At 38.4% G+C, this 24,120-nt stretch overlaps 1 protein-coding gene and 1 long non-coding RNA gene across 3 annotated transcripts in view; one reads left to right on the forward strand and one right to left on the reverse strand.

The window, feature by feature from the left end:
• Positions 1-248: 248 nt before the first annotated feature.
• cxcl14 (chemokine (C-X-C motif) ligand 14) lies at positions 249-4,099 on the reverse strand. The gene is made up of 4 exons (XM_077732717.1): positions 3,834-4,099; positions 2,296-2,401; positions 810-923; positions 249-732 (listed from the first exon to the last, which is right to left on the reverse strand). The coding sequence occupies exons 1-4, from the start codon at positions 3,895-3,897 to the stop codon at positions 717-719; spliced, it is 300 nt and encodes a 99-aa protein (XP_077588843.1). The 5' UTR covers positions 3,898-4,099; the 3' UTR covers positions 249-716.
• LOC144207315 (uncharacterized) overlaps positions 863-24,120 on the forward strand; it is a 58,997-nt gene continuing 35,739 nt past the window's right edge. Inside the window, exons 1-4 of one of the 2 annotated variants that reach the window (XR_013328626.1) lie at positions 863-938; positions 7,339-7,455; positions 11,884-11,961; positions 13,284-13,345. This is a non-coding gene — a long non-coding RNA (uncharacterized LOC144207315). The remainder of the gene's footprint in view (positions 939-7,338; positions 7,456-11,883; positions 11,962-13,283; positions 13,346-24,120) is intronic. The other variant, XR_013328625.1, reaches the window with a different exon arrangement.

Here is a 24,120-nt window from a genome sequence, read left to right on the forward strand (position 1 = left end):
ATTAAAAATAATTTCAGAAATTGAAAGTGATCAGAACTTTTCCCTAAATATTTGTAACCAATTTCTACTGTATACATTTGTCATTTAATTTTAGTTATGCATATTAATAACATTATTTATAAGGTTAAAAGTCAATAGTGGATTCAAATGTAGTAAAAACAAACCTTGTCGAATTGAAATTCTTTTGATAACTTGGCACATATATTGTACAATAAAATGCAGCCTACAAATCAAATCAGACAATTCACTCTCAGTGGACACTTTATTGCTCTGTTTATTATAATGAATACATACACACAATGGAATGCAGTGTGTTGATCAACCCATCCTTTCCCCTCAAAAACATTCCATTTAAATATAAAAAACAACTACATAAAATGCTGCCATTTTACACGCATGACACTATAAAGTGGCTAAAGTCAAAAATGTTTACAAAATGCACTTCACATTGGAATGCACAAAAATAAGAGTAATGCATGTCTTACATATTTGTAGATACTCTGTATATTTGTGTGGTAACAACAACAACAACAACAACAACAGCAAAAAACGTTAAAACAATTCAAAAGTCATGTAATAATCAAGAAGTTCCTGTTTGAATGGTTTCCACAAAGAAAGAGGAGACAGTCCTGATGCTTTATTTTGTTTTTGTTTGTCTGTTTAATATATATTTAATTTATGTTTTCATCTTCTTTTGACATCAAGCCTGGGAGATTTTAGGCCTCGTAAACCCTGCACATAAAATATATGTATATATTGAGAATTCCACACAAAATGATTGACGGTATTTTCCTATGTGTTGGCTTTACCTGTGCTTGTCCTTCCAGATGTGGAACCACTTGACCAGGTTCTTGGTGCTCTGAAGTTTGGGATGCAGACAGTACTCTTGACCCTTGAAGCGAGCCACGTTCTCCATTGTCACACTGGGTGGAAGAAAGGTCAGAAATTGAAGTTGAATACTCATGAAATTAACAATGAAAGTACTTACAAGGGTTAAAAGTGTAGGAATCAAGCAAATCTGATAAACGGCTACTGAGTCAAAGTGCCATTGTGTTTCGTTTAGTGGTTGCGCCATACGCAGGCAGCTCTCACACTTTGGGAACATTCTTTCTTTTGTACGCAAGGCGTAAAACTTCCAGTCCTTGGCCTACGGTAAACTAGCTTGTTGGATTACAGGGCAATACGTCAAACAATTTGACATGTGAGCCCCCTCCATGGAGTCGGCCCACTTGTGTGACCCCCTGCCTGCTATGTGGCGCAGTTAGGCCAAAGAGAGAAAGAAATGGGAGAAAAACACAGCATGGCCCAGGCTGCTCAATCCATCCACCAAGGATGTTGAATGTGAGGACTTGGAGACAAATGACCTTCATTTTTTAAATGAAACCAAAAAAAAACTGTCATACTATTGTTGGCATCTGATGCAAACCACTATAAACATGAAATCATCCCCATTTTAATGGCACAAAATGCATTTAACCTCAGTCATTCTCTTTAAAATGGTCCATTGATAACTCCTATTTTGCAAAATTTAAAGGAAAAGGGTCAGAAACATTTGAAAAAGGCATTATATTGGAATATATCAGAACCAAGACAGCCCATAACTATTTCAAAATGTCAAAAAAATAATAATAATAACCTAGCTGCACACAGCATCTCATTTAAGTGAAACACAAACATTATAGAGGTTTAAGCGACTAAAGAGGCATGATTCAGGCCCCTCTGGCTTGTGGTGAGCAGCGGCTTGTTCAGAATGCCCAAACAAGCCAAACAAGCCTTGTGAGCCAAAACACTGCAAAATCAACAAAGACACTTATCCCTCTCTCTCTCTACCACTTCCCTCTCTGCCACTTCCCTCTCCTCTCTTTCTCTCTTTTACCGTCTTTCCAGAAAACCAACAGAGACTCATTTTTCACCGGGCACCAGTAAGGTGGCGGCCCCTCCGTCACATGCTAATGGAGTAACCCCCATAGACCACCAAACAAACACACAATCAGTGAATGCTTACTTTCAACTTGGTGGATTGTTTAACATCGTTTCACAATCAATGGGACACCCCAAAACACATAGATGAAATTGATGTTCTTGTCATTTAGTAACCCATGAAAGGAATTTTGCAGCAAATTGTCAATTCATCCATGACACACTTGGCCTCCAGATGGAAACCGAGAACACATCTTACGCAACTGCTGTGAAGCTGACATAATGTAGTCCCCCAGTTGCAGGCTCCCATTGACAGTTGAGTCTAAGCAGAGTGACATAAATTGAGAAATGATTCATTATTGAGGAAATACGCACAATATCATCTTTTCCTGGCAGTAAGGGTATTTGGGTTTGAGCTCCAGCTTCTGGACATCCTTGTAACGAATTTTTGGTCCTTTCCTGGTGCACCGGCACTTGTAGGCTGAAAGTAAGAACAAAGAAATCAAGTTTGTTATTTATTGCTTGCTATTTTGATGAATGCATATGCAGTGACTTTCTGGATTTGGATTTAAACAACCAACATTTTATTAGTGATTAAAATGCAGATTTTTGGACAAAATAATTTCCAATGGCAAAACATCTAGAATTTCAAAATGTATCCTCCATTTAAAAAATAAGAATAATCAAAATGACTCCACTATCAACAAAAACTGACCAACGGACAGGGAATGACCTAAAAATCTAAAATTCAACTGGAAATGATCCACAATGTACATTAAGTCAACTTAAAAGGTCCCAAATTGTGCAGAAAGTGACCTAGAATTACCTCATTGGTCGCAATTGACCGCAACAGAGATCTAATTGATTGAAACCGTGAGGCCTGGCTGTGAATGCCCATCTTTCAATGCCATTGATGGCATTAAATGTCCAATCCATTTAAGTGGGAGATGCAAATAAGCGTTCTTCTGCCCCCTCCCCCCATTCTAAATGGATTAGACGTCTAGCATTGTCAATGGCAGCCAATGAGTTCTCCAGGTAGTGACTCATGAATGCCCTAATTGCATGTATTTATTGATTGAATTATTTCAGTATCCTGAAAGGTGCATCACTTAATCATTTTGTGTTAGTTGTCATCCGGTGTTTGTAATTTGGCTGCGAGGGATGCAGACAGCTTTATTTGTGCAGGGAGCCGATGGATGCTACTAACCTTGGCACTCACCTCTCACCCCAACATCGCAAACCAAAATAAAATCAATTTAGTAGGCACACACAACACAGACAGTAAACGAAGAGGCCATGTCTATTTAAAGTGGACGAAGCTCTTATTTTTGGGGCGAGGAGGGCAAACAAAAAACATAATATTTACACGATATTATTAGAACATTTTCAAAACTTAATCATCAAAATTGTTACACCCCAAAAAGATAAAAAGATGGGACTACAATCATGAAGTCCTAAGAAAGCCACATTATTACTTGAGAAAAAGCTGTAATATTATGAGAAAAAAATTGTAATATTCTGAGAAAAATATGTAATATCATGAGAAAAAATCTGTAATATTCTGAGAAAAAAAATGTAATATTATTATCTTGTGTTACCCCAAATGTCGTCATGTTGCAACCTTTTTCACCTCAAAATAAATGTGAGAAAAGTTACTATATCCTACGCTGACTGCCATGAGCGTCATCCTCTATCTCTCAAATCTATTAAACAACTCATGTAATTTAATTTCCCGTCCTTAAAGCCCACCTCCCACTGCAGCCCTGAGCCACTCCTCTAATTAAATCAATTTAACTGTGACTTTTAATGGCCTTTTCCCCTTAAGAACTTTACCAGTGAGCAACCCTCAGCTTTTTAACAGGAAAAACACTCATGCATAAACAGCGGCAGACACATAAAATATCCACATGTACCTTCCGCACTCAGGAGACATGAGGCCACCATCAGCAGAAGTAGAGCTGCTGGGTACCGAGGCATTTCTTCAACCTCCTCAAAAAGCCAAAATCCAAACTCTGGAAGCAAAAAAACCAAAAGAAACCCCCAAAAACCTGGAAAACTGGATTAAAAAAATGTTAAAGTTGAAGCTCCACTAAAAACGTGGATTTACAGGGAAGCTCTGTGATGGAGGAGGTCCACAAACACACACGCTCTCACGTTCTCACCCTGCCGCCTGCTTGGCTGCTGCCTTTAAAAGCCTCCCGCTGCCCCCTCTGCTCATTAACATGCACCACCAGACAGCCAATCACCAGGCAGGAGAGATGAGGAGGCCACCGAGTCCATTTCATTTCAACATGAAATGCGTGCGTGAAAAAACACACCCACATATATGTATATATATATAAAAATAGCTATTAACCAATTATGAATAGTTCCGGTGTGATTAAAATATAGCAATATTTTGCATGCCAAATGGTCACCAATAATATCCCGTCACCTCCTGTAGATTTTGGGTCAATTTCTAAACACTTTGGTGGCGTTCCTGGGTCATTAACTCTACATTTTGGATCATTTATTATTGGTTTTGGACTAGACCATCATTTTCTGCCACATGAGTGCTTAAGTTAATTATTTGGCTGCCATTGACGACACTATTTTTAGTTTTAGTAATTCCCTAATGATTGTCTTTTTAGGTCCTAGTTTTGACCCTAAAAACAACTTTGTGCTCAAACCCTAATTAACATGCAAAAAATACCTCTTTGACTATGTTCATATATTTGATATAGACAAAATATTTTGGAGAATTTGTCTACAAAATCCCCCCAGAATATTTTGTTTCATTAGAATATGAAAAAAGGTTTTCTCCCTTACCAAAACTACTACACGTGTCTCTATCTCATGATCTTTTGTGTTAAAAAAAGCATACTAAAGTTTCTGAGGCAAAATCTTATTATTAAAAGTCACTAATAATGTGATCAAAGCCTTTGGGAGCCTGCAGCACAAATGAAATTTCACACAAAAAGAGTTCCTTTGAAGAGAGAATTATCAGTCCCTGTGAATCGGATCGTGGACGTCAAGCCATCCTGAGTGTGTTTCTGGGCTCTTACATAAGCTTTTGGGACTGCTTGTTTATAACCGCTGGTGCCAGTGGAGTGAAGCTACTCTCTATCTACTAGTTGAGCCTGGAGTCAAACCTCTAGTGACGTGTATTCACAACCATTTAGTTTAAAAGATTCTTTTTTCCTAACTCGATCTTGGGAATAAGTGACAGAAACTGGGATTTATGAATACTCACCAAAAAGTTAAACAAGTGTTTACACGCTCCAAACTTTGACAATGTGTTGATTTGTGAATAGAATGTATGTGACCAAATGTGAAACCTATCATTATTTGGTTGAAAATAAGATCTTTATTTTTAAAATTACTGTATTTTCTAACTATTAAATCTCCTTTAAATTGTGTAAATGAGTTATAAGCTTCTAGAAGTGTTAAAAACAACGTAGAATTGGTATAGCATTTTTTTTGCCTGTTCAGCTGCAACAGCTAACAACACATAAACAGTATAAACCATTTTTTAAATGATTGTATAATCATTTTTTTCATGCTGAAATGGTTATAGATGGTAGATTTTTTGGGGGAAATTGACCTTTGGCAATGACAAATGTTATGATGCAAAAAAAGCAATTCCCTTTTGACATTAATGGGACCAAATTGTACTTATTTTTATGAGTTATAAATTCATATAATGATCATGTTGTTCTACAAATCAGTCAAAGTTGCATGCCCTATCATGAGAGCTCCCGTGCAAAGCAGAATAATAGAAAATCACTGGAAAGAACATTTGTAGTTAAACGCTTTAGTGAGTCAAAGTGGTTTCTAAACACGCCGTCAAGAATCAAATAGCACATAAAAGATCTGTCAACATGTCCTGGAGGGAAAATAGGTAGAGAGGGTGCAAACATGGATTTAATCCACACAACAAAGACAAAATTGTGTGCATGCGTGGCAAAGTGCACTTTAATAGTTTTTAATAGCATGATACCATTCAAGCAATTAAACTAAATACACAAACTATTGTAATTAATTTAATGTGTTTCAATTTTATAGTGTCTGGAGTAGCGTTAAACCGATACCAACTCCGACTGTGTGGTATTGGCAAAAATAATGAGTGAATAGTCACTTAAATGTAATTCAGACACTGCTTAATTCTTGGCGGCTATTTAAAATTAATTTTAGTTGTCTAGCTCTGTTGATGGAAGCCAAATAGTTAACATAGGGACTATTATGATGGACATACTAAAATAATAATATCATGATAAGAGAAAGATTTTTGAGAGATGGTTGGCGACTGCCAAAAGTAAACACTTATTTTTACATTTGGAAATAGCTTTTGTTTATTTTAGCTTTTCCTTTTACATTTTTGAGTTTTAGAATGTTGTAGATTTTGTTTTCTGACCTATCTATTACTATTATCACCATATTGTGAGAATGGTCTTATGGCGTCTTGCCTGATCTGCAGTATCTATACAACCATGGTCATCATTTGAATGAATTTACTCTCTTTTAAAAGTTGTTTTGTCCTTTTTCTTTTCTGAAATCATAGTGTTTCCATGACCCAAATGATGAATAATGCATACATCCAGCTCACGTCTCTATGTATTCCTCCTCTTGTAAGAGTCATGTGACTTCCATCGTGTGCCAAAGCTTTACGAGCGCATTTATATGGAAAGCTGATAGAGTCCATCCCATAAATCCACATGTTATCTCTCATCCTCTTACTGCACATTGCATGTTCATGGGGTTGCTTAGGATACACTTCCTATTTCATCGGGAGGTATCCAAACACTATTCACTTGACGATGGAAATCTCCTTAACTGAGCGTATGTTTTTATCTCATGCAACACAAAAAAACCTCTTTCAAAAACACATAACACCACACCCTGACTTTTTGTGCTTTTTTATTGTTATGTGTGAGATTGAGCAACAAGGTGCATGTCAGGACAGCAGTTTTGTTTGAGGCTTATTTTTGTTGATTCGCAAATAGGAAACAAATGGCTCACATCGCTCCTGCATCTGTTTCTCGACACCCTCCATCTGTCTTGGCAAAAAACAAACAAACTGAGAAGCAAACACTTTTTGCATTCAATGCGCCTATGAACAGATTGGTGAGTTAGTATTTTTTAGGAAAGGCAGTTTCCACAGAGTAACATTCGTATAGCAACCAAACCTCGGTTAACATTTGCCTCTGCAGTCTTTCATTTTTTATTACCAACTAATTAAATGCATGGCCTTTAGGTCTACGAGCCATGTGGCCGAAATGATGTCACCCGTCATCCTTTTCGCACGTGCTTAACACAAATAGTCTGACACGTGAGACTTCCCCCTGTCACTCAAGACCACTTGTCTTTTTACCTCTCACGCTAAGAAGTCATTAGTTCTGTAACTTGATCGTTTTGTGTTGTTTTTTTTTTCTTCCATAGAATGGACCAGACAGGATGGAGCAAGCCCAGTAAAAGCTTTTGTGACCCACATGAGATGATGAGTCATTTGCAATGGTGATGATGAATGCCAGAATCAGGAAGCCATGCGACGGACGGGTAAGGAGTGGAAACAAAGTACTCTTTTCTTCTCGTTGTATAAAATGGCTGACGTACAGATGAGCCCATCGCCCACGTTTGGGACACTCTTGTGATAAGACTGACTGTTGGAATTTGCATAGAAATAATCACAGAGTTCATTCAAGGATGGAAGTTGGCATCAACCCACATGACTACGAAAGCAAACCCCACACACAATCCCATTGACTTGTCGAGAATCAAATTGACCAGGAACAGAATATTATAACTTTATGAATCTCTTGAGGTAAAATTCCTACGGCCCACTCCCCTTTGGTTATATATTTGTTGTAGAGGAAGAAGAAAGCATTAAAACCATCTGCAGTGGAGCAGGAATGCGTATTTAACCAAGCGACACGGTTAACCTGAAATCTTAACTCATGCTAAGACCGCAGCTTTTCCAGAAATGAAGGCATATGATCAAATAGATTGAAAATGGTCAAGTTTCCACAAAACAGTACTACTATTAAGTTCACCACATAATAATTCATTGGGCTTCAACCTTACTTCAAGATCAGAATCATAAATCTTTCTCAAAGCCCCATTTTGAAAGTCAAATTCATCATGAATCCATGAGATCCATTTATAAACCCAATTTGAAACGCTTGTCTAAAAATTGGACCCTCATTTAAAAGTCAAAGCTCTGTTCAAAACAAAATCTGTTTTCAAACAAATCCTTATTTGATACGTTAACCATCTCAGGAAACCGTAATCCAATCTTAAAATTCTAGTTTCAAACCCTAATACCATCTTAAAACCTTAATTTCAACCACTAATGAAGGAAGTTTTATCTCTGGTATGTGACCGTTAATTAAAGCCTCAACCCAAAACTCGCAGAACTCATTTGTAATTCTGGCATCAAACTTTAATCCAAGTTTTATTTAAAACGTCAACTTGTTTTGCACCAATACCGATACTGAATACTCGATACAATACTAAAATGAGCAGAGTGGGTCGCTGGCAACCATCTTGGGTAGGTTGACCATCTTTGAGTTTATGAATTATGTTGTCCTCGTATCCTTGACTCATTCGTCTTCATCCAGCTCACGCTATAGTTATATACATCTCTTGTGGCGTGTCCTTGGCGGCGGAGAAGAATGACAGGGGATTTTACGAGCATTCTGCAAAAAAACGTGATCCGCAGATATCGTTGCTTTTTGCTATACTAATCCTCTTAGTGGTAAAGATCAGAAAGCTTCATTTTCTGACAACGGCAAGAAAAAAAATCATTCCGAGTTTCAACAACAAATATTGCTGGCTCCTTTGAGGAACAACTTGGAAGTCTTGAAGGTCGTTTCATTGGAACTTAAAGCCCGTGAAGCTGCACAAAACCCCAACCAAATCTGGAAAAGCTCATTTCGAACCCTGTTTCTGGATAGATAAGCACTAACTTCAATTTTAAACTGTCTCTCTAATTTTAGTTTAAACTTTTAACTAGTCAAGGAACCTGGAAACTAAAGTCGTACCTTTGTTTGAAACCCTAACCCGAAAAGCTGCTGAAATTCTGAATTTAAGGTAAAATACAGTAATATTTTATCATGGCTAGAAAGTAGCAGCAGGTATGCAAACATGTCCAAATTACCCGTTGCTATTAAAATCCCAACATTTTGCGGTCTACCAGTGTGCAAGAATGTGGAAATGTTTTTCACTTTGTCTTCGTCTCCATGGTAAACCACATAAGTGATCTAATGGCAGCAGTTGAAGTTCATGTGTTTGCTTTCAGACAGATAAAGATTTACTATTCATTCCATTTTTACTGGAAGGGTGTGAATGATTCAAAGCAGCATTTTTGCTTAAGTTTCCCGCACAGTGAAAGAAGAAAACAATGGCATAAAGCGGTCCCAGAATGCTCCGGGGAGGGCAAGCAGCGACATGAAAAAATATGCAATGATAAATATGATTTTGAACTTAAATGATCATTTTGTGTCAGTGTTAGGTTTTAAAAGGTAGGTCTTGGAACTGCAAATTTAAGACATTTTCAGTTTTTTAAGACAGGATAAGTGATTCAAATATGGACTGAGAAGCTTTATAACCACTGATTGGTTGCTTAAATCAATTAACTGCAGTTTGTTGATACCATTGTCCAAAATGAATCAAACCAACATATACTTGAATCCAAAAATATGAACCGCACGAAACATTTTTGAGAGAGATCCTCACGGTCAATTTCAGAAGTGAAGAAGCGCAGCTGGTCAGCTGTGGTGGATTTTGTTGGACTCCACACTGGGAAACAAGCAGCAGGAGAGTCAGCCAGATGAGATTTATGGGAACAAGTCAAGGACTGTGTGCAAGGTGTTTTTTTTTAAGGATGATATTTTTGTGCTCGGAGATAGACAGACGTATGCCGTCGGGCTGATGGAGCTTCTTGAAGCGGTGCCCAGAAACACTCAACAGCTCGATGAAGACATGATGGCAAACGAAGGGAAAACAGATGCGTACAAGTGTTAGGAAAAAAGGACTTTCTGATCTCTTGAATTTTTCCACCAGAATACTGTTGTCAAACCATTGGCTGCCATTGACAGTCTGAGACTGGATCACGGAATTAACGCTGATGAAAAGTCAAAGCCAGGCCTCCTATTTTTAGTTTCAAATTAAGCTTTAGGATTTCAGTGTTAGGTTTCAAGCCAAGTTTTCAAATTATGGGTTGGAACCTGAGTTGAGGGGTTAAGAAAAGCGTTTAATGCTCGAGCCATGGTTTTGGATGCCAAGATTAGGGTTGGAAACAAGTGGTAGGAATGCAAATACGGGGGTTTATTAGATTGACAGTTGTATAAATATCAATCAAGTAAAAGTAAGGAAATGAAATGAATACTTAAGAGTTTTCCTTGCATACTTGCATCTGTAAATTCGAGTGGATTTAAGCTTTAGATGATTCTCTTGACGACAAGAGTTGTCAAAAAGGAGAAGATAAAAGCCGTCAAACGAGAGGCAAAACAGCCGACGCAACAGTGTGAGAAGCAGCGTGACTAAACGCAAGGATTTGTGTCATCATTTGACTAGAAATCCCCTCTGGAGAGCCACACCGGACGGATGCTAATGGAATCAAAATAGTCCTGCAGCAGTTATGTAAGTCTACATGTCACTTTAAAGCTGCTGCCGTTGCTGATGCCGCCGATGACGCTAAGACCGTCGCTGGCGCCTGCTGACTCATATCAAGAAGTTATAGATACTATGTAATAACTTTACTTGGCTGAAAGGATGCACGTTAGGCTATATTTACACCATGGGAAAATTCCCATTTCTGAGCTCAAATGCGAAACAAATATATTTTCATGGATTATGGACCCCCTTTTTCTGATCTTTTCTTATCTGACTTTGGCCTCTTTCATATTTGGACATGGATATTGGATTGGTTTCCAAGGCATCTGAAGTGTGAACACTCATCCGTAGGCATCCAAATTATACGTCAAGTCAAATACGTTGCCACTATTCACACAAAAACAGATGGGATGGAGCAATGGCCAAATGAAGACTCAAAAAATACCTTGATATGGAACTATCAGGCAAAAAAAAATGCCTACCAATAATCGTATAACCACAAATAACCAACTAAAAACGACTTAATTTATCAACTGAACTAACCAAATAATTGATCAAATAATAAATTACCCAAAAATTTAAATGTCGGACCAAAGCTATTTGTATGTTTAGATGAAATATATGATATATATACTGTGGTGTAACAGAACTAAAAAGTTAAGTACTGAAACGAGGCCCTGCGATTGTGTTGATGGTTGAGTTAAAGATTATAAAACTAAAATTTGATGTTAGGGAACTGGATGGAAGTCTAGTTGATGGAACCTGAGCGAGTGCAGTGAAGGGCACGTATACATATTCAATGTGTTGACGGGACAGATGGCTGTCCCCCGCGGAGAAAGCGAGCGAGAGACCGACAGAGAGAGAGAGAGAGAAGAAGCTGTCGTTTCACCACATATATTCTCTCTCCATCTTTTGGTCATTCAGTGATCAGCCGCAGATGTGGGCCATTTCCAAAGAAAGAATCCAACAATATGTTTTGTGATACATGGCTGATGATAATGACACTCTCACAATTTGGAGATAGAAGGCTTGCTATAATGATTCTCAAACTATAATGATACAAACTAAATATTCTCAAGGAAAAAACAAGCTATTTTTAAAGTCTAAAAAAATCTGTTGGAAAATGAATGAATATTCTGGTTGAAAAATGTTATTAGCTTCGTGTTGGTTCCTTTTTCTCACATCCCTAATTCATACATTTGATTTGAAGGAAAAAACATTGAGCCACAATCTCAATAGTGTCCGGCCTTACCAACCGGCTTTGCCAATCAGAGCATAGAAATGTCTGCTGGTTGCCGCGGGCAACCAAGCCCACAGACTTTTTCATTGGGAAAATAATTATTTCTTGGTTTGTGTGTTCATGCTCATCAGGAACGTCTGCTAGCTTGATGACAAACGCCCAAATGTGACACTACCTGAGACTCCTTCAGCCATCATTAATCAAGCAAAGTAAGTGTTTGAAATTTTTGAATTTGATGAATATCTACAACTACTACAGCTTTTAAAAACAACCAGTCTATTATTGACACTAATTTGGACTTCTAATTAAAAAAAAAGCTTATCCCCTCTTTGAACATTGTTTGAAAACTGAATGAATGATCACATTTGACTGTTTATTGTGGAACGCTGGCGGTCATCTTGGTTTGGGCAACCAGCGTTTGGAAACTAGAACTTAAAAAGTACATTTTTCAGAGCATCGGCCCATTATTCCTTAGTACTTACGGATAAAAATGACATCTTTTTAGTGCCATACCGGTATCGGTGCAATACTACTTAAATTCCTATCTCAAAATGCTGACCCCACCTTGAAAGCCCAGTTAAATATATATTGAGACTTTATTATCTCTCAGTACTACTTCCATAAAATTGAATATCAGCCAAGCGGATCCGTAAAAATTAGAAAAAAATCTTGGCATAATGAAGCACGACTTATAAAATCCACATCTACTCGTCTGCCAATTAACACAAATCATCCGTCGACATGACCACCGACATTAAAGACACACCATCTCTCTCATCAGCAAGAGAATTAAATTGATAATGAAACCAGACTCTTTACTAGCTTTCTATTGGCTGTTTGACCTCCATAACATCCCACAGATGACTTGGAGACAAGGTTAATCCCTCATTCATTTCATTTGATCTGTCGTCTCTTTATCAAGGTTCTGCCTTGTTTTTCTCCATCACAGGATTTGCAATGTTCATTCTGTCTTGAGCCCGGATAGCATTTGACCGTGATGCAAATGTCCAAGAGATCTTATATCGCTGTTGGACATCACAATGACTCAAATTGAAAGTTTTCAAATGTATCTCCTATATTTTTCACGTTTCTCACATAATGCAAAAAGCAATTAGCAAAAAACATACCGTCCCATCTAAATTTGAAAAATGCATCTCTATTTATGCATCTCCATCAATTTCCAATAGGAAAATAATGACCCAAAATCAACTAAATCGCCCGAAAACCCCCAAAATCGACAGGATGCGACCCATGGGAGAGTAAAGCATTCTCACGCAATTTCTCCAGAAATTGGATCTTCGAGCTGCCAAATATTACTTCCCGACGTACATGCGCCTGTGCATGTGTGCCCGAGGGGCTGCCAGGACAGCTTGACTGGTGAGAACAGATGGTGCCACCAAGTTTGAGCGCACATGAAAATTCTCTGCAAGGATGAATGCGCGTGTATCTGTGTACATGTGTACCAATCGGACACAACATTAGGTACACCTGATCTGTCAAATAACTCATTTAGCGTTGTTTTCTCCTTCAGTTGTTGACTCCCACTTCAAATGGATTGGTCGTCCTCCTCTATGGCAAATGGCTGCTAATAAGGTAAAAAAAAAATATATATATATATTTCTTTCTCTTGCCAATGCACCCTAGATCATAATTTGTGCAGAAAAGGGTTAAATGACTTTTTGTTTGCAAATGAGAGTTATTACATGTGCTTGTTATTTGGCTTCCATCTCTTAGTCCTCTTTTTAACCATTGCAAACATTTTCTTTTTGACTGGGAAAGTCAGTTTTAACAGTCTGCTGAGATGTTATGTTTGTGTCTGAGTAGTCGACTGCGTTACAGACAGCATACTGCCCTCTGCAGAGTATTTTTTGTAAATGCAAAGATGTTCCCTTCATTGTAAATCTTTAAGTAGTATTGAGTATAATAGTCCTGTTTTAATCGTACCCACACCACCATGAAGTAGTGGTCCATGTGCTGAGGAAGACCGATTCATTAATTAGTCATCAAAAAGATTCAAACACAAGAAAAATTTATCTCCCGCAAAAAACTCGATAGTGGTTTTCACATTCGCCTCACAGCTCGCAGATCGAGGGTTCAATCCCTGGTGGGTTTTGACCTTTTTCGAAGTTTGAATATTCTCCCCAAGCTTATGTGGGTTTTCTCTGGGTATTTTGGTTTCAACTCCTTAACATAGAAGGCCAGTTGAACACACTAGGAATATGTGTGAATGGTTTAAGGGTATCCTCTGTCTTGCATCATTTTAACAATCATTTTGTAAAGTAAAGCTCCCCTATATTAAATATTTGTATTTCATTTTCCTTTACACTTTTTGCCACACCATAAAGGTTACTAATAAGCAGGACTGGCTCCAAAATGAATAGAAAGTTGCCCCTAGGAGAGTAAAGCATCCTCATGCAATCTCTGCAGATTTGCCCTTAAAATGGCCCTTAAATCTGCCAATCATGTGTCATAAAGTCGACGGATGTGGTAATACAAATGTGTCCATTCTTTTGATCAGGAATTTTCACCGTCATCTGAAATGTGAAGGGATGGCTTTGTAAGGAGATTTGTTTCAGGATGACGATGGTAAATTCTAAGAAATAGAACAAAGTGGATGCTGAGGAGACAGAAGTTTCTCCACAGCCGAGCGGACAGACTTTGGAGTTTTTGTCCAATTGAACCATCACGATATGATGAAAGCCAAACGGATGAAAGAAAAAAAACACCAGAAATGTGGAACGTGCGCTAAGAGAGTTTTCTGAAGGAGGAAGGGGATGAGATGAGGTGGGGAGAGTGCAGAGTTGACGACCGTGGGGGAAAACCTGATAGAGGCAATTTTCCACATCATGGTCAGATAAAAAAAAAAGAAGCAAAAAAACAAAAAAACAAAAAACAAAAAATTGAAAGATGGCTGGAAAGAAGTCAAAGTGATGACAATACAACAAACCATCATAGAAACTAAAGATTATTACTATCTTTTGTTGCATTTTTTTTTAATGCTCATTCATGTATTCAATATTTTTCAAATCTAAAGGAATTCTGACCATAAAAAATAATACTCTCACTTGTTTTGAGTATTGAATGCAAATTAAAGTAACTGAGACTGTGTAGAGCACAGTAGATGGCAGCAGTGTACCACAAGCCCCCTGAATCAATTCTTCACAAACAAAACACTATATAGTATACCTCTAATGAAGAATGCATAGTGTGTAATGAGATGCACACACACGTTCTCAGAGGTTAAAGAAAGAAACAAAAATACCCCAAGAATTGAGGAATGGTAGCTGTTTTTTAAATATTTATTTAAAAATCCAATTAGATAAGACTTTTTCAATGCTAGGGTCCATTCTTTCATTTTCTGAACCATTGGTCCTCACAAGGGTGCTGGAGCCTATCCAAGTGAACTACGGGTACCAGCCTGAATCAGTTAATTATTTATAAACTTCATTTCATTATATGTAGGGGCAATTTTAGTGTTCAATCAGCCTACCATGCATGTCTTTTGAATTTGGGAGGAAACCAGAGTACTCAGAGAAAACCCACACAGACCCAGGGGAACATGTAAACTTCACAATAGGTGGACCGATCTGGATTTGAACCCAGGACCCCCACTGTGAGTCCGACGCACTAACCACTCATTTGCCGGGCCGCCTAATTAAAAAAAATATTTTCAATAACTAGAGGACTGCCTGTGCAAGGTAAAATTGGATTAACCTGGCATCACATGGTGGCGAGCTACCTACTCCAAAAGAGCGGGCCTCTGATTTATTGAGCCAGCGCAATATGCCGCTCTTTGCCACTGACAGAAACAAAGTGGTGGTGCCATGCAGAGCGAAGGAGCTCTTCATCTTGCCCGCGGTGAGTCATTTCCTGGCAGTGGAATAGCAAGGAAACTTCAAGCGTGACCACACACGCGGGAGGATTGTCGGCAAAACGTCGCCACCGATGATCAATATCATACCCCCAATGCCTTTGTCTTTTGGATTCCATTTAAAAGATTCATTTAAAAACGAGAAAATGCAATTTCTGGAGAAATTGCTGAGGATGCTTTGCTCTCTCATGAGGGAGTGGAGATTTTTGGTCATTTATAATTCATTTAGGAGCCTTTTTGAATCCTCTTCCTGGTTATCTCATTGGCTGCTATTGAAGTCAGACGTTTGTTCAGTCGCCCCTCCCAGTCAAAAGGGATTGGACTTCTTTTGCCATCAGTGCTTGTCCTCCCAGTTTAAATGAATGAAGTCAATTGAGTTTATTTTGGGGCACTTTTCAATTTTAAGGTACTTACTCCTCATTGAAATGGTTGGACATCTATTGGTGTCATAGGCAAATGAGGCAAATCACTGCCAGTTGAAACAGATTTCTGTCAGTGGAAGATGAGTGGGAATAAAGCAATTACTATATCTGTAATATAAAATATTACAACAACTGGTCAAGAGAAAAAAAGCACAGCATCAGGTGAAGCTGCGATGCACCTTTACAAGCAATTACAACAAAGACATCCACTAGCCAGAATCTTATTAGCCGACTGTATTCGCCTCAGGAAATAATTACGCAAACATGCTTTGTGAGGTTATTGCGTTTGTTAACTCGATTTTATTTTTTATTTTTCTGCTACTTTGGAACTGATAACTCTTAGATAGGGCGGCCCAGTGTTTGAGTGGTTAGCATGTCGGCCTCGGCCTCACAGTGGGAGATTTGGGTTCAAATCCAGTTTCGGTCCGCCTGTGTGGGTTTTCTCCGGGTACTCTGGTTCAGTTGGGATATACCCCAACACCCTCCGCAAACCTAGTGAGGATGAAGCGCTTCAGACAATGAGGAGATGATACTTAGTGATCATCATGTGCCCTCAAGCGCAAGAATATTCTTTACGGCCATTTTTTTGATACCCACATGCTAATTTAACTTCAATTAATAACATCTATGTATAGAGGCCAAACTAGCACCTTGCAGTGAGGTTTTGGGATGGATTAATTTTGAAAGGAAGCTCATAAGTGGATGTAGGGTACAATGCAATTGTCTCACATTCCTAGCTATCAATAGGTCTTTTCAATATCAATTTCTCTCTTTTTCTACCAACCACAACAAATATATTCTGCAACCTGGGTTTGTACAAACAAGCAAGCCAAAGTGAATTCGCAGCATCAGTATCTTTTTGGGAACCTGTTTCTTATTTCCAGAGAATAAATGTCTTCTGGAGTGACCACTGTGCCTGAAAGGGTAAATGATAGTGGAAAAACAGGAATAGTGCGCATATGGTTGGTCTCATTCTCACCCTGCCCAACTGTGACAATCCAATTGACCTGTGAGGCTTTGTGAAAGCGCACTGCAGTGGAAAGTCTGTTTACTCCTAGCAACTCAACAAACACCAGCGTGCGTCTCGGCACTGACACCTAATGGTTCGCTAATGACATTGTTATCGACCTCGCTGTTTGCGAATTGTCACTCCGCCTTCATGAACCGATCTTCGCCGAGTTGGTGGATTAGAGAAAAATGAAGTGAGAATAGAGTTAAATGGCGGAGGAGTGGTCGAGAGCCTCTGATTTTGCAGATGAACTTTCTGATGATCCACGCTGTTGGGGTATTTTGTTATGACTCATGCAGAGAATTATGGGTAGTGAAGGTGTTCAGACACAGATGCCATGAGGGCGGCCCTGGTGATAACAGACTGAGATATATCCCGATATAGTGTGAGTGTGGTATCAGTCAGTACTTATATGTTGTATTTTTACTATGTTTATTTGGGAATTTTCATACAAAGTTACTGCATACTCACTTTAATGTAAAATAAGTGATAGACAAAAGGCTTTGCAGTTAACGGTCCCATTTCTGTCTAGGGAACGGCATAGGAGTAGTTCATCAATGTGCGAGTCCTTGAACCATCTGTTTTAAGCTAAAGTGGTTGTCTCACTGTTCAATTAATGAATTTATTGTTGACCAATGACTTTGGTGGAATATTTGTTCTGATAAATAACCCTCAGCCATAACGTCATGCATCACGCCGATGAGAGCGCTGAGATCTCAAGCGTAAAATTAGGAGGAGGAGAGTAGAGACAATTTTGTTCTGCGACCGCCATCAAAAAATCCTCAATCCGGATAATGTTGCTAACAGCCTGTTTGTATTTCCTTTTCTTACTTCCAATTTTCAGGAGTCCTTTGGACTCCTCTGGATGAAAATGGCTTCTAATGGGAGGCTTCCCAGAGGCGATTACTAGTAATCAAGCTGTTTGGCAGTTTTGCACTACGCTTTGTAATAGGGTTATTATTCTTTTTCTTTTTCATGTAGATGGAAAAAGCTACTGCTACGCTTGTCTTTGTGGTCACTTGATGATTACTTATCTACAAATTAACATCCTCCATTTTGTTTTGCCAAGCTAATATCACTACATTGTACTACATTGTATACTGCATTGTGCTGGCAATTTAACTTGGGAAATGTGTGCTATCTGAAATATTCAGCATAGGCTAAAACGTATCAGCAATCAGAGTACCACAACTTGTCACCATATGTAGAGTAATATTCATGATATGCAAGGGCTTCTTGTACTTTTTTACTTCAAATCTGCTCGAATAATTATAGTTGTAAAGTGATTTACGTGCGTTTCCAAGCCGTTTCATCAATTTGACCAAATAAATCTATGGCTGCCAAGGCAACATCGATACTATTCAAGAATTAGCCCCATTAAAAGCCATTATCAGCAGTACACTGTACTCAGCTTCAATGATTAAAGCAGTATTAAAGCAATTTGAATATAATGGAGGTGATGAGAGGTTGCCATGGCAACGCAAATGAACTACACAAGCATCAAGCCAGACAAAGTGATTTTTTTTACAGATTGTTTCTACATTGATTACCAACTCCAGCAAATGTATGCTTGTTTGTAATTCACCTGGAAATTAGGCTTTAGGCAACACACTTGAGACCTTTTACGGAGAGATTGTCTAACAAGCTGCAGGGAATGCCAGAAAAGGGGGTTCTGCATAGCAAAGATAAGTGGAAACTACAAGTAAGACTCGAGTTTTTGCAAACATCCCAGTTGGATTCCATATGGGATGTGGCAAAGATGGCTTGACTTGACTTCTCTTTGATTCCATCGGTGTTTTCAACGAGGTTTTTGAGGCACGATGAGAAGACTGCGGTGCTCCGTCACCTGGTTGCCCCCCTACTGATATCAGAAGCCTGGCCTAGCCTCTCTCGTGTTGCTGATCTGTAAAATGGAAGACGAACCACCCTGCTCCCTTTCCTGCTTCAAACAGGCAGATGATTTCCGTAGAAAACAATTTTAGAGACGTGACTATTTCTTGGGAAAAGCACGCAATATTGGTTGCCAGGCCCGCTGGAGCACAATTTTACCTCCCGCTGGTCTGTGCTCACACTGGACATGCAGAAATTAGCACTCAGTATGGCTCCAAGGCGCAGTAAAAACTGCTTACCCTGGTGTTATTATTAGGATGCCTCAATCTATTACTGTGAAACGTGGGAAGGAAGGTTGTAGTAATGCTTAAAAGCATGAAAATGTTTGTGATGTCATCACATTGTTGGACTGCACTTTCATATGTTGTGAACATTTTGTATGTCGTGTCCACTTCATGATGGTCAACCAAAATGTTTTAACTCTTACGTTGACTATGATAGATGTGCTCAAAAATTGTTTTTACGAACAGGAATAAGTGTGGTTATCCATTTTAATGTGAGACAACCGTGCATTTTGGATGTCAGAGAATTCCGTAATTGGTTTTTGGAGAACAAGTGGCAACATTTTGATTCAAAAAGTGGACTGAGAAGAGAATCCATTCTTCATTTGATGCTCTGTGATGGAAATGATCATGAATTGGTATTGAATTGTTGATTATTTGGAGATGTTTGGTTTATCTCGCCGGTTGTCTTTAATCAATCATTCTCTGTGTCTTATATATTTCATTTGGAGACTATTGTGCAAGGTGGCTTTTGTCATTCAAAATACCGAGAACATTTATCCCTCTAAATCAAATTCAATGGCCAATGAGTTAGGAAATTGTAGTGCAAAATACTGTAGTCTCATGAAAATGTGTGTGTAGCCTGCAGAAATAGTTTGTCCCATTGCCAAATTTTCAAAAACAATACAAGTCATTTTAGCTAGATCCTTTCTCTATTTTTAACCCCCACACTCCAATGATTACTACAATTGGCAACCAATCACCAATATAACGCTGACGTGTAACAATTCTTGAATCCTTTCCCTGCCGTCCTTCCCCCGAGTCCAGGCGAGATCGATAGGGCGGCCTGCCGTGAACTTCCTCTCCCGAAAGACTCGTTATTTAACGATGCACTCAGCACGCTGCCTGTTAATGCGCAATTAAGGAGAAAAACGGGAAGCAAAGCAATATTTAACAACGCACGCGTTTAAGTCCATTAGAAGGGATTGAGAATAGAGGGCTTTATGAACGGCTTTCAGTTTCAGGTAGCAGTAATTGTAGGTTAGAGTGCCATTTAAAAATGCTTTGCTGAATATAGTCTGAATTGGGATCTAACTTTTGCTGCTTTGATCATTCTACTGAATTTTTCAACAGCAAATAGAAGACGTAAAGTTAATAGTAGTATAAAAAATATCTGGTAAAAGTGAGCTTTTTATGCAGAGGAGTTAAGACACAAAGCCGGGATGATTTTGGTGGGATTTAAAAAAAAAAAAAACATTCAAAGTAAGTTGTTTCCCCTGATGATTAATTCATATGATGTCTGTTTTCTATTCTCTACTGACAGACATGCTCACTTTTTTAGTTAAAGTGATGATGCCATTTCCCTGCTCATTATTTTTCATCTCTTCTATTTCATGCCATCATTTTCTGGATTAACACACTGATAAATGTCATCTCGCAAGTCATACCAATTTTTGGTCTCAGGAAGGATATGGTTATTGCATAGTTTACTCAAGTACCGTATTCTATGGGAAGGAAATTTGGTGTGAAACAAAAGCTTGAGAGATAAAAACGAACAGCATGATTTTGGCCTTTTAAAAAACTTGCCAGTGAGTTAAATGATTGCTCGTGCAAAAAAAAATATATTTATATATATATATATTGTGACAAAAGCTTACTATTTTGTGTCATGGTGCCTTTTAATGAGACTAAACCTCGAGATGTTGTTCTCATTAAAAACATGTAGCATCATAATTATCCCATTACTAAGTCCCATACTGTAATTAAACACTTTATAAAGAAAAGCATATGCTTAATTTGATGTGGTGCACCGTTATCCAATCACCTGCTTTCGATCCTTATTTTGACACAATTCGCTTTGCCTTGACAATTGGATTCGGCGGATGAAAGCATAACAACAGTTTATTTCTTGGTTAATGACATGGCCGCTAAGGGAGCGTCTGCCTAGCACGTACACACACGCACACACACACACGCACACACACACACACACACACACACACACACACACACACACACACACACACACACACACACACACAAAACTCATTAACTTCTTTTTTGGAGGTTTTTCCACTCATTACATATTTTTTTTTATGGCAACAAAAGCACAAACTTATCTGCCAGATGATTAAGGGGGTAACAAGATGAGAGCTTCCAACACATGTAAGCTGCAAAAGTCCTTCCCGAATGCTCTCTAGGGAAACGCAAGAAAATGTGACTCGGTGCTAAACTCTGATAGATTTCAGTGTTTTGTTGCATTTTGTGAATGTGTTTGTGTGTGTATTTCCACAACAAAGAGTTACATTCCTTTCCTCGCAAACAATGAACTTTCCAATCAGAGATTTGGAGACATTATGTATCATAAGTAAATTTCAGTAATCTTGTTACCAAATGTAGTTTAGACTAAGGTTTGTGATTTCCAATATCCTGAATTTATACTAAATATCCTCAAACATACGCTGTAATTTTCAGTTTATTGCTCTTTTTTCTTCTTCTCAGCTTTGAAGTCTGCAGTTTATAGTCCAATGCGGCTTATAAGTGGATTTTCACAGAATTTGTTGTCATGGGTTAAATTCTTCGAGTTGTTTCATGGAATCGTATTAGACCAGTTTGGCGTTTTTTCTCCTTTTCATTTAGAAGTTGTGACAAACGATTACAAATATGGCAAAATTGTGCCAGAACTTTGAAGTCTCTCATGTTGATAGCATGCATGCATATGCATCTGTGTTTCTTTTTCTTTCAGTCAATAAAGCGGGGTCATGACATGAATGATGAATGTTTTGTATCATCTCATATTGATGTCGGTGTTGAGTCTAAATGCGCTTCTGCTTCTTGCTCATTAAAGCTTATCTACGCTCTTCTTCTAACCCTTTAAGATGCTGCCCTTATCTTGGGCACAATGAGCGCTCACTGCGCCGTTGCCTTTTTATTGCAGAGTTCACTGCGTGAATCCCATTTCGTCCCTTTTGGATCGCACACAATGTAGCCGTCAAGAATGATAATAAAACACACATGCCGTCTAATGGGATTTCAAAGTTGACATCTTCTATGTGCTATTGATTTTTTTTCTTTTAATCAACACTTTTGCTTGAGTTGGCACACTGAAATTGCAGATCAAAACTACAATATATACAATATTTCAATATGGTAATACATATTTTGCAATACTTTGAGCGCCAGCAAGTTACTGATATACTGCCATATTGTTTTTTTACTGGCAGGTTGCTGCCAAAAAATTCCACTAGAATTGTGTTTTTTTTTTTTGTGGTGTTCATAAAAAAGGTCATGTAGTACACTACAATTTTTCTAGTAATAAGCATAGTGTTCAATTAACACCCTTCTGCATCTTTTTGCTCTTCTCCTGAAAGACATTAGCCTGTACAGGTGTACTGAATGTTGTGTGTGTGTGTGTGTGTGTGTGTGTGTGTGTGTGTGTTTGTGTGTGTGTGTATACTTGACCTGCATCGACAAGTAGTACACAGAAATTGCTTTCCCCCTCTCATTCACTGCAAAAGTGGAACAGACACAGAGCCAGTCTCCAGAGAGGGAATACATTAGCGGACACCCTTTAGCCAGCCACAGACTACAGCTACACTTTGCAATCCATCATTGCGATAGCAATCTCAGCTCATCCCCCCTCACACTATACTACATATGCCAACACAAACACATACACACCTGCATTATGCATTTATATCAAGTAATGCAGCCGCTGGGAAATGCGCAATGACACAATTATTGAAAAGGAGACGCGTAGTCGCTATTTCATTATCGCTATGTACATGAAAGTCTAACAGGAGGAGTTGCGCCTGGCAATCCAGGATTGAACTTTTCCTGAGATAAAGTCACTCAATAGGGATAGACAGTTCTCTAAAATGGCGAGGTGATGCTTTGGGACCGAATGGATTCCTGACGGGGCCTCAAAACAAGAATATCGATACGGGAAAGAGAGTAAGGGAAGGATTTTATCGTGCTGTTGCATCTGCAGAGATAACACTGATCCAGAAGATGATCGCTCAAGTGCTTGTGTATTTCAGCAGAGGTGGAAGGAAGTCATATTTCCCAACCTTGAAGCTTTAAGGAAGGCAAAATCTAGCTAGTTAAGTTAAAACCCTACTAAACAAGTTGACTCAGGTCTCATGGATTAAGAAAGTCAAAAGTCAAACATGCTATTCCTGATTTGACTGCAGGGATGCTTTGCAAAGCCAAGTTCCCCACATGCAATATTCATATTTTTTTCATATTCATGTATCATTTTTTACAGTTGCTGCAAATTAATATATATATATATATATATATATATATATATATATATATATATATATATATATATATATATATATATATATATATATATATATATATATATATATATATATATATATATATATATATATATATATATATATATATATATATATATATATATATATATATATATATATATATAGTGCTTTTTAATTTTGTATACCATGCTAGGCAATATGACACATTAACTGACTTTGGGAAAATATTGTTATATACCAAGTTTGCAGTGGTTTTTGGCAATGTCACCCAATTTTCAACATTCACAAGAATCAGTATGACTGGTCCATTTTAATGAGCCCGCCGTTGATATCTTTTCCCCTGTTGCACGTACCTTAAAGCTAGAACCACAGGTGCCCTTTCATGTAATCCATTTCCAGTATTTGCATACATGCATAATGCATGACATCACAGCATTCCCCCAGCCCGCCGTCCGACGAGACTTGGATGCTATTATTAGTATGCGGGACGCCACCGGTGCTGCCCGTCTGCTCATCTGGGCTTAAATTACATGAGACTGAAGGGCCAAGTTGTCCTCTTCATTCTCTCGGCACACACTACCATCCGTTTTATTCTAGACGACTCGCAGTAGGCTAATCCCAGCTGATTTGGCGGGAGGGCTACTGTGAAAGAGAGCAGGGGACTGA

This window comes from Stigmatopora nigra, chromosome 14 (genome assembly GCF_051989575.1).
Source record: "Stigmatopora nigra isolate UIUO_SnigA chromosome 14, RoL_Snig_1.1, whole genome shotgun sequence".
In the NCBI taxonomy this organism is placed as follows: Eukaryota; Metazoa; Chordata; class Actinopteri; order Syngnathiformes; family Syngnathidae; genus Stigmatopora; species Stigmatopora nigra.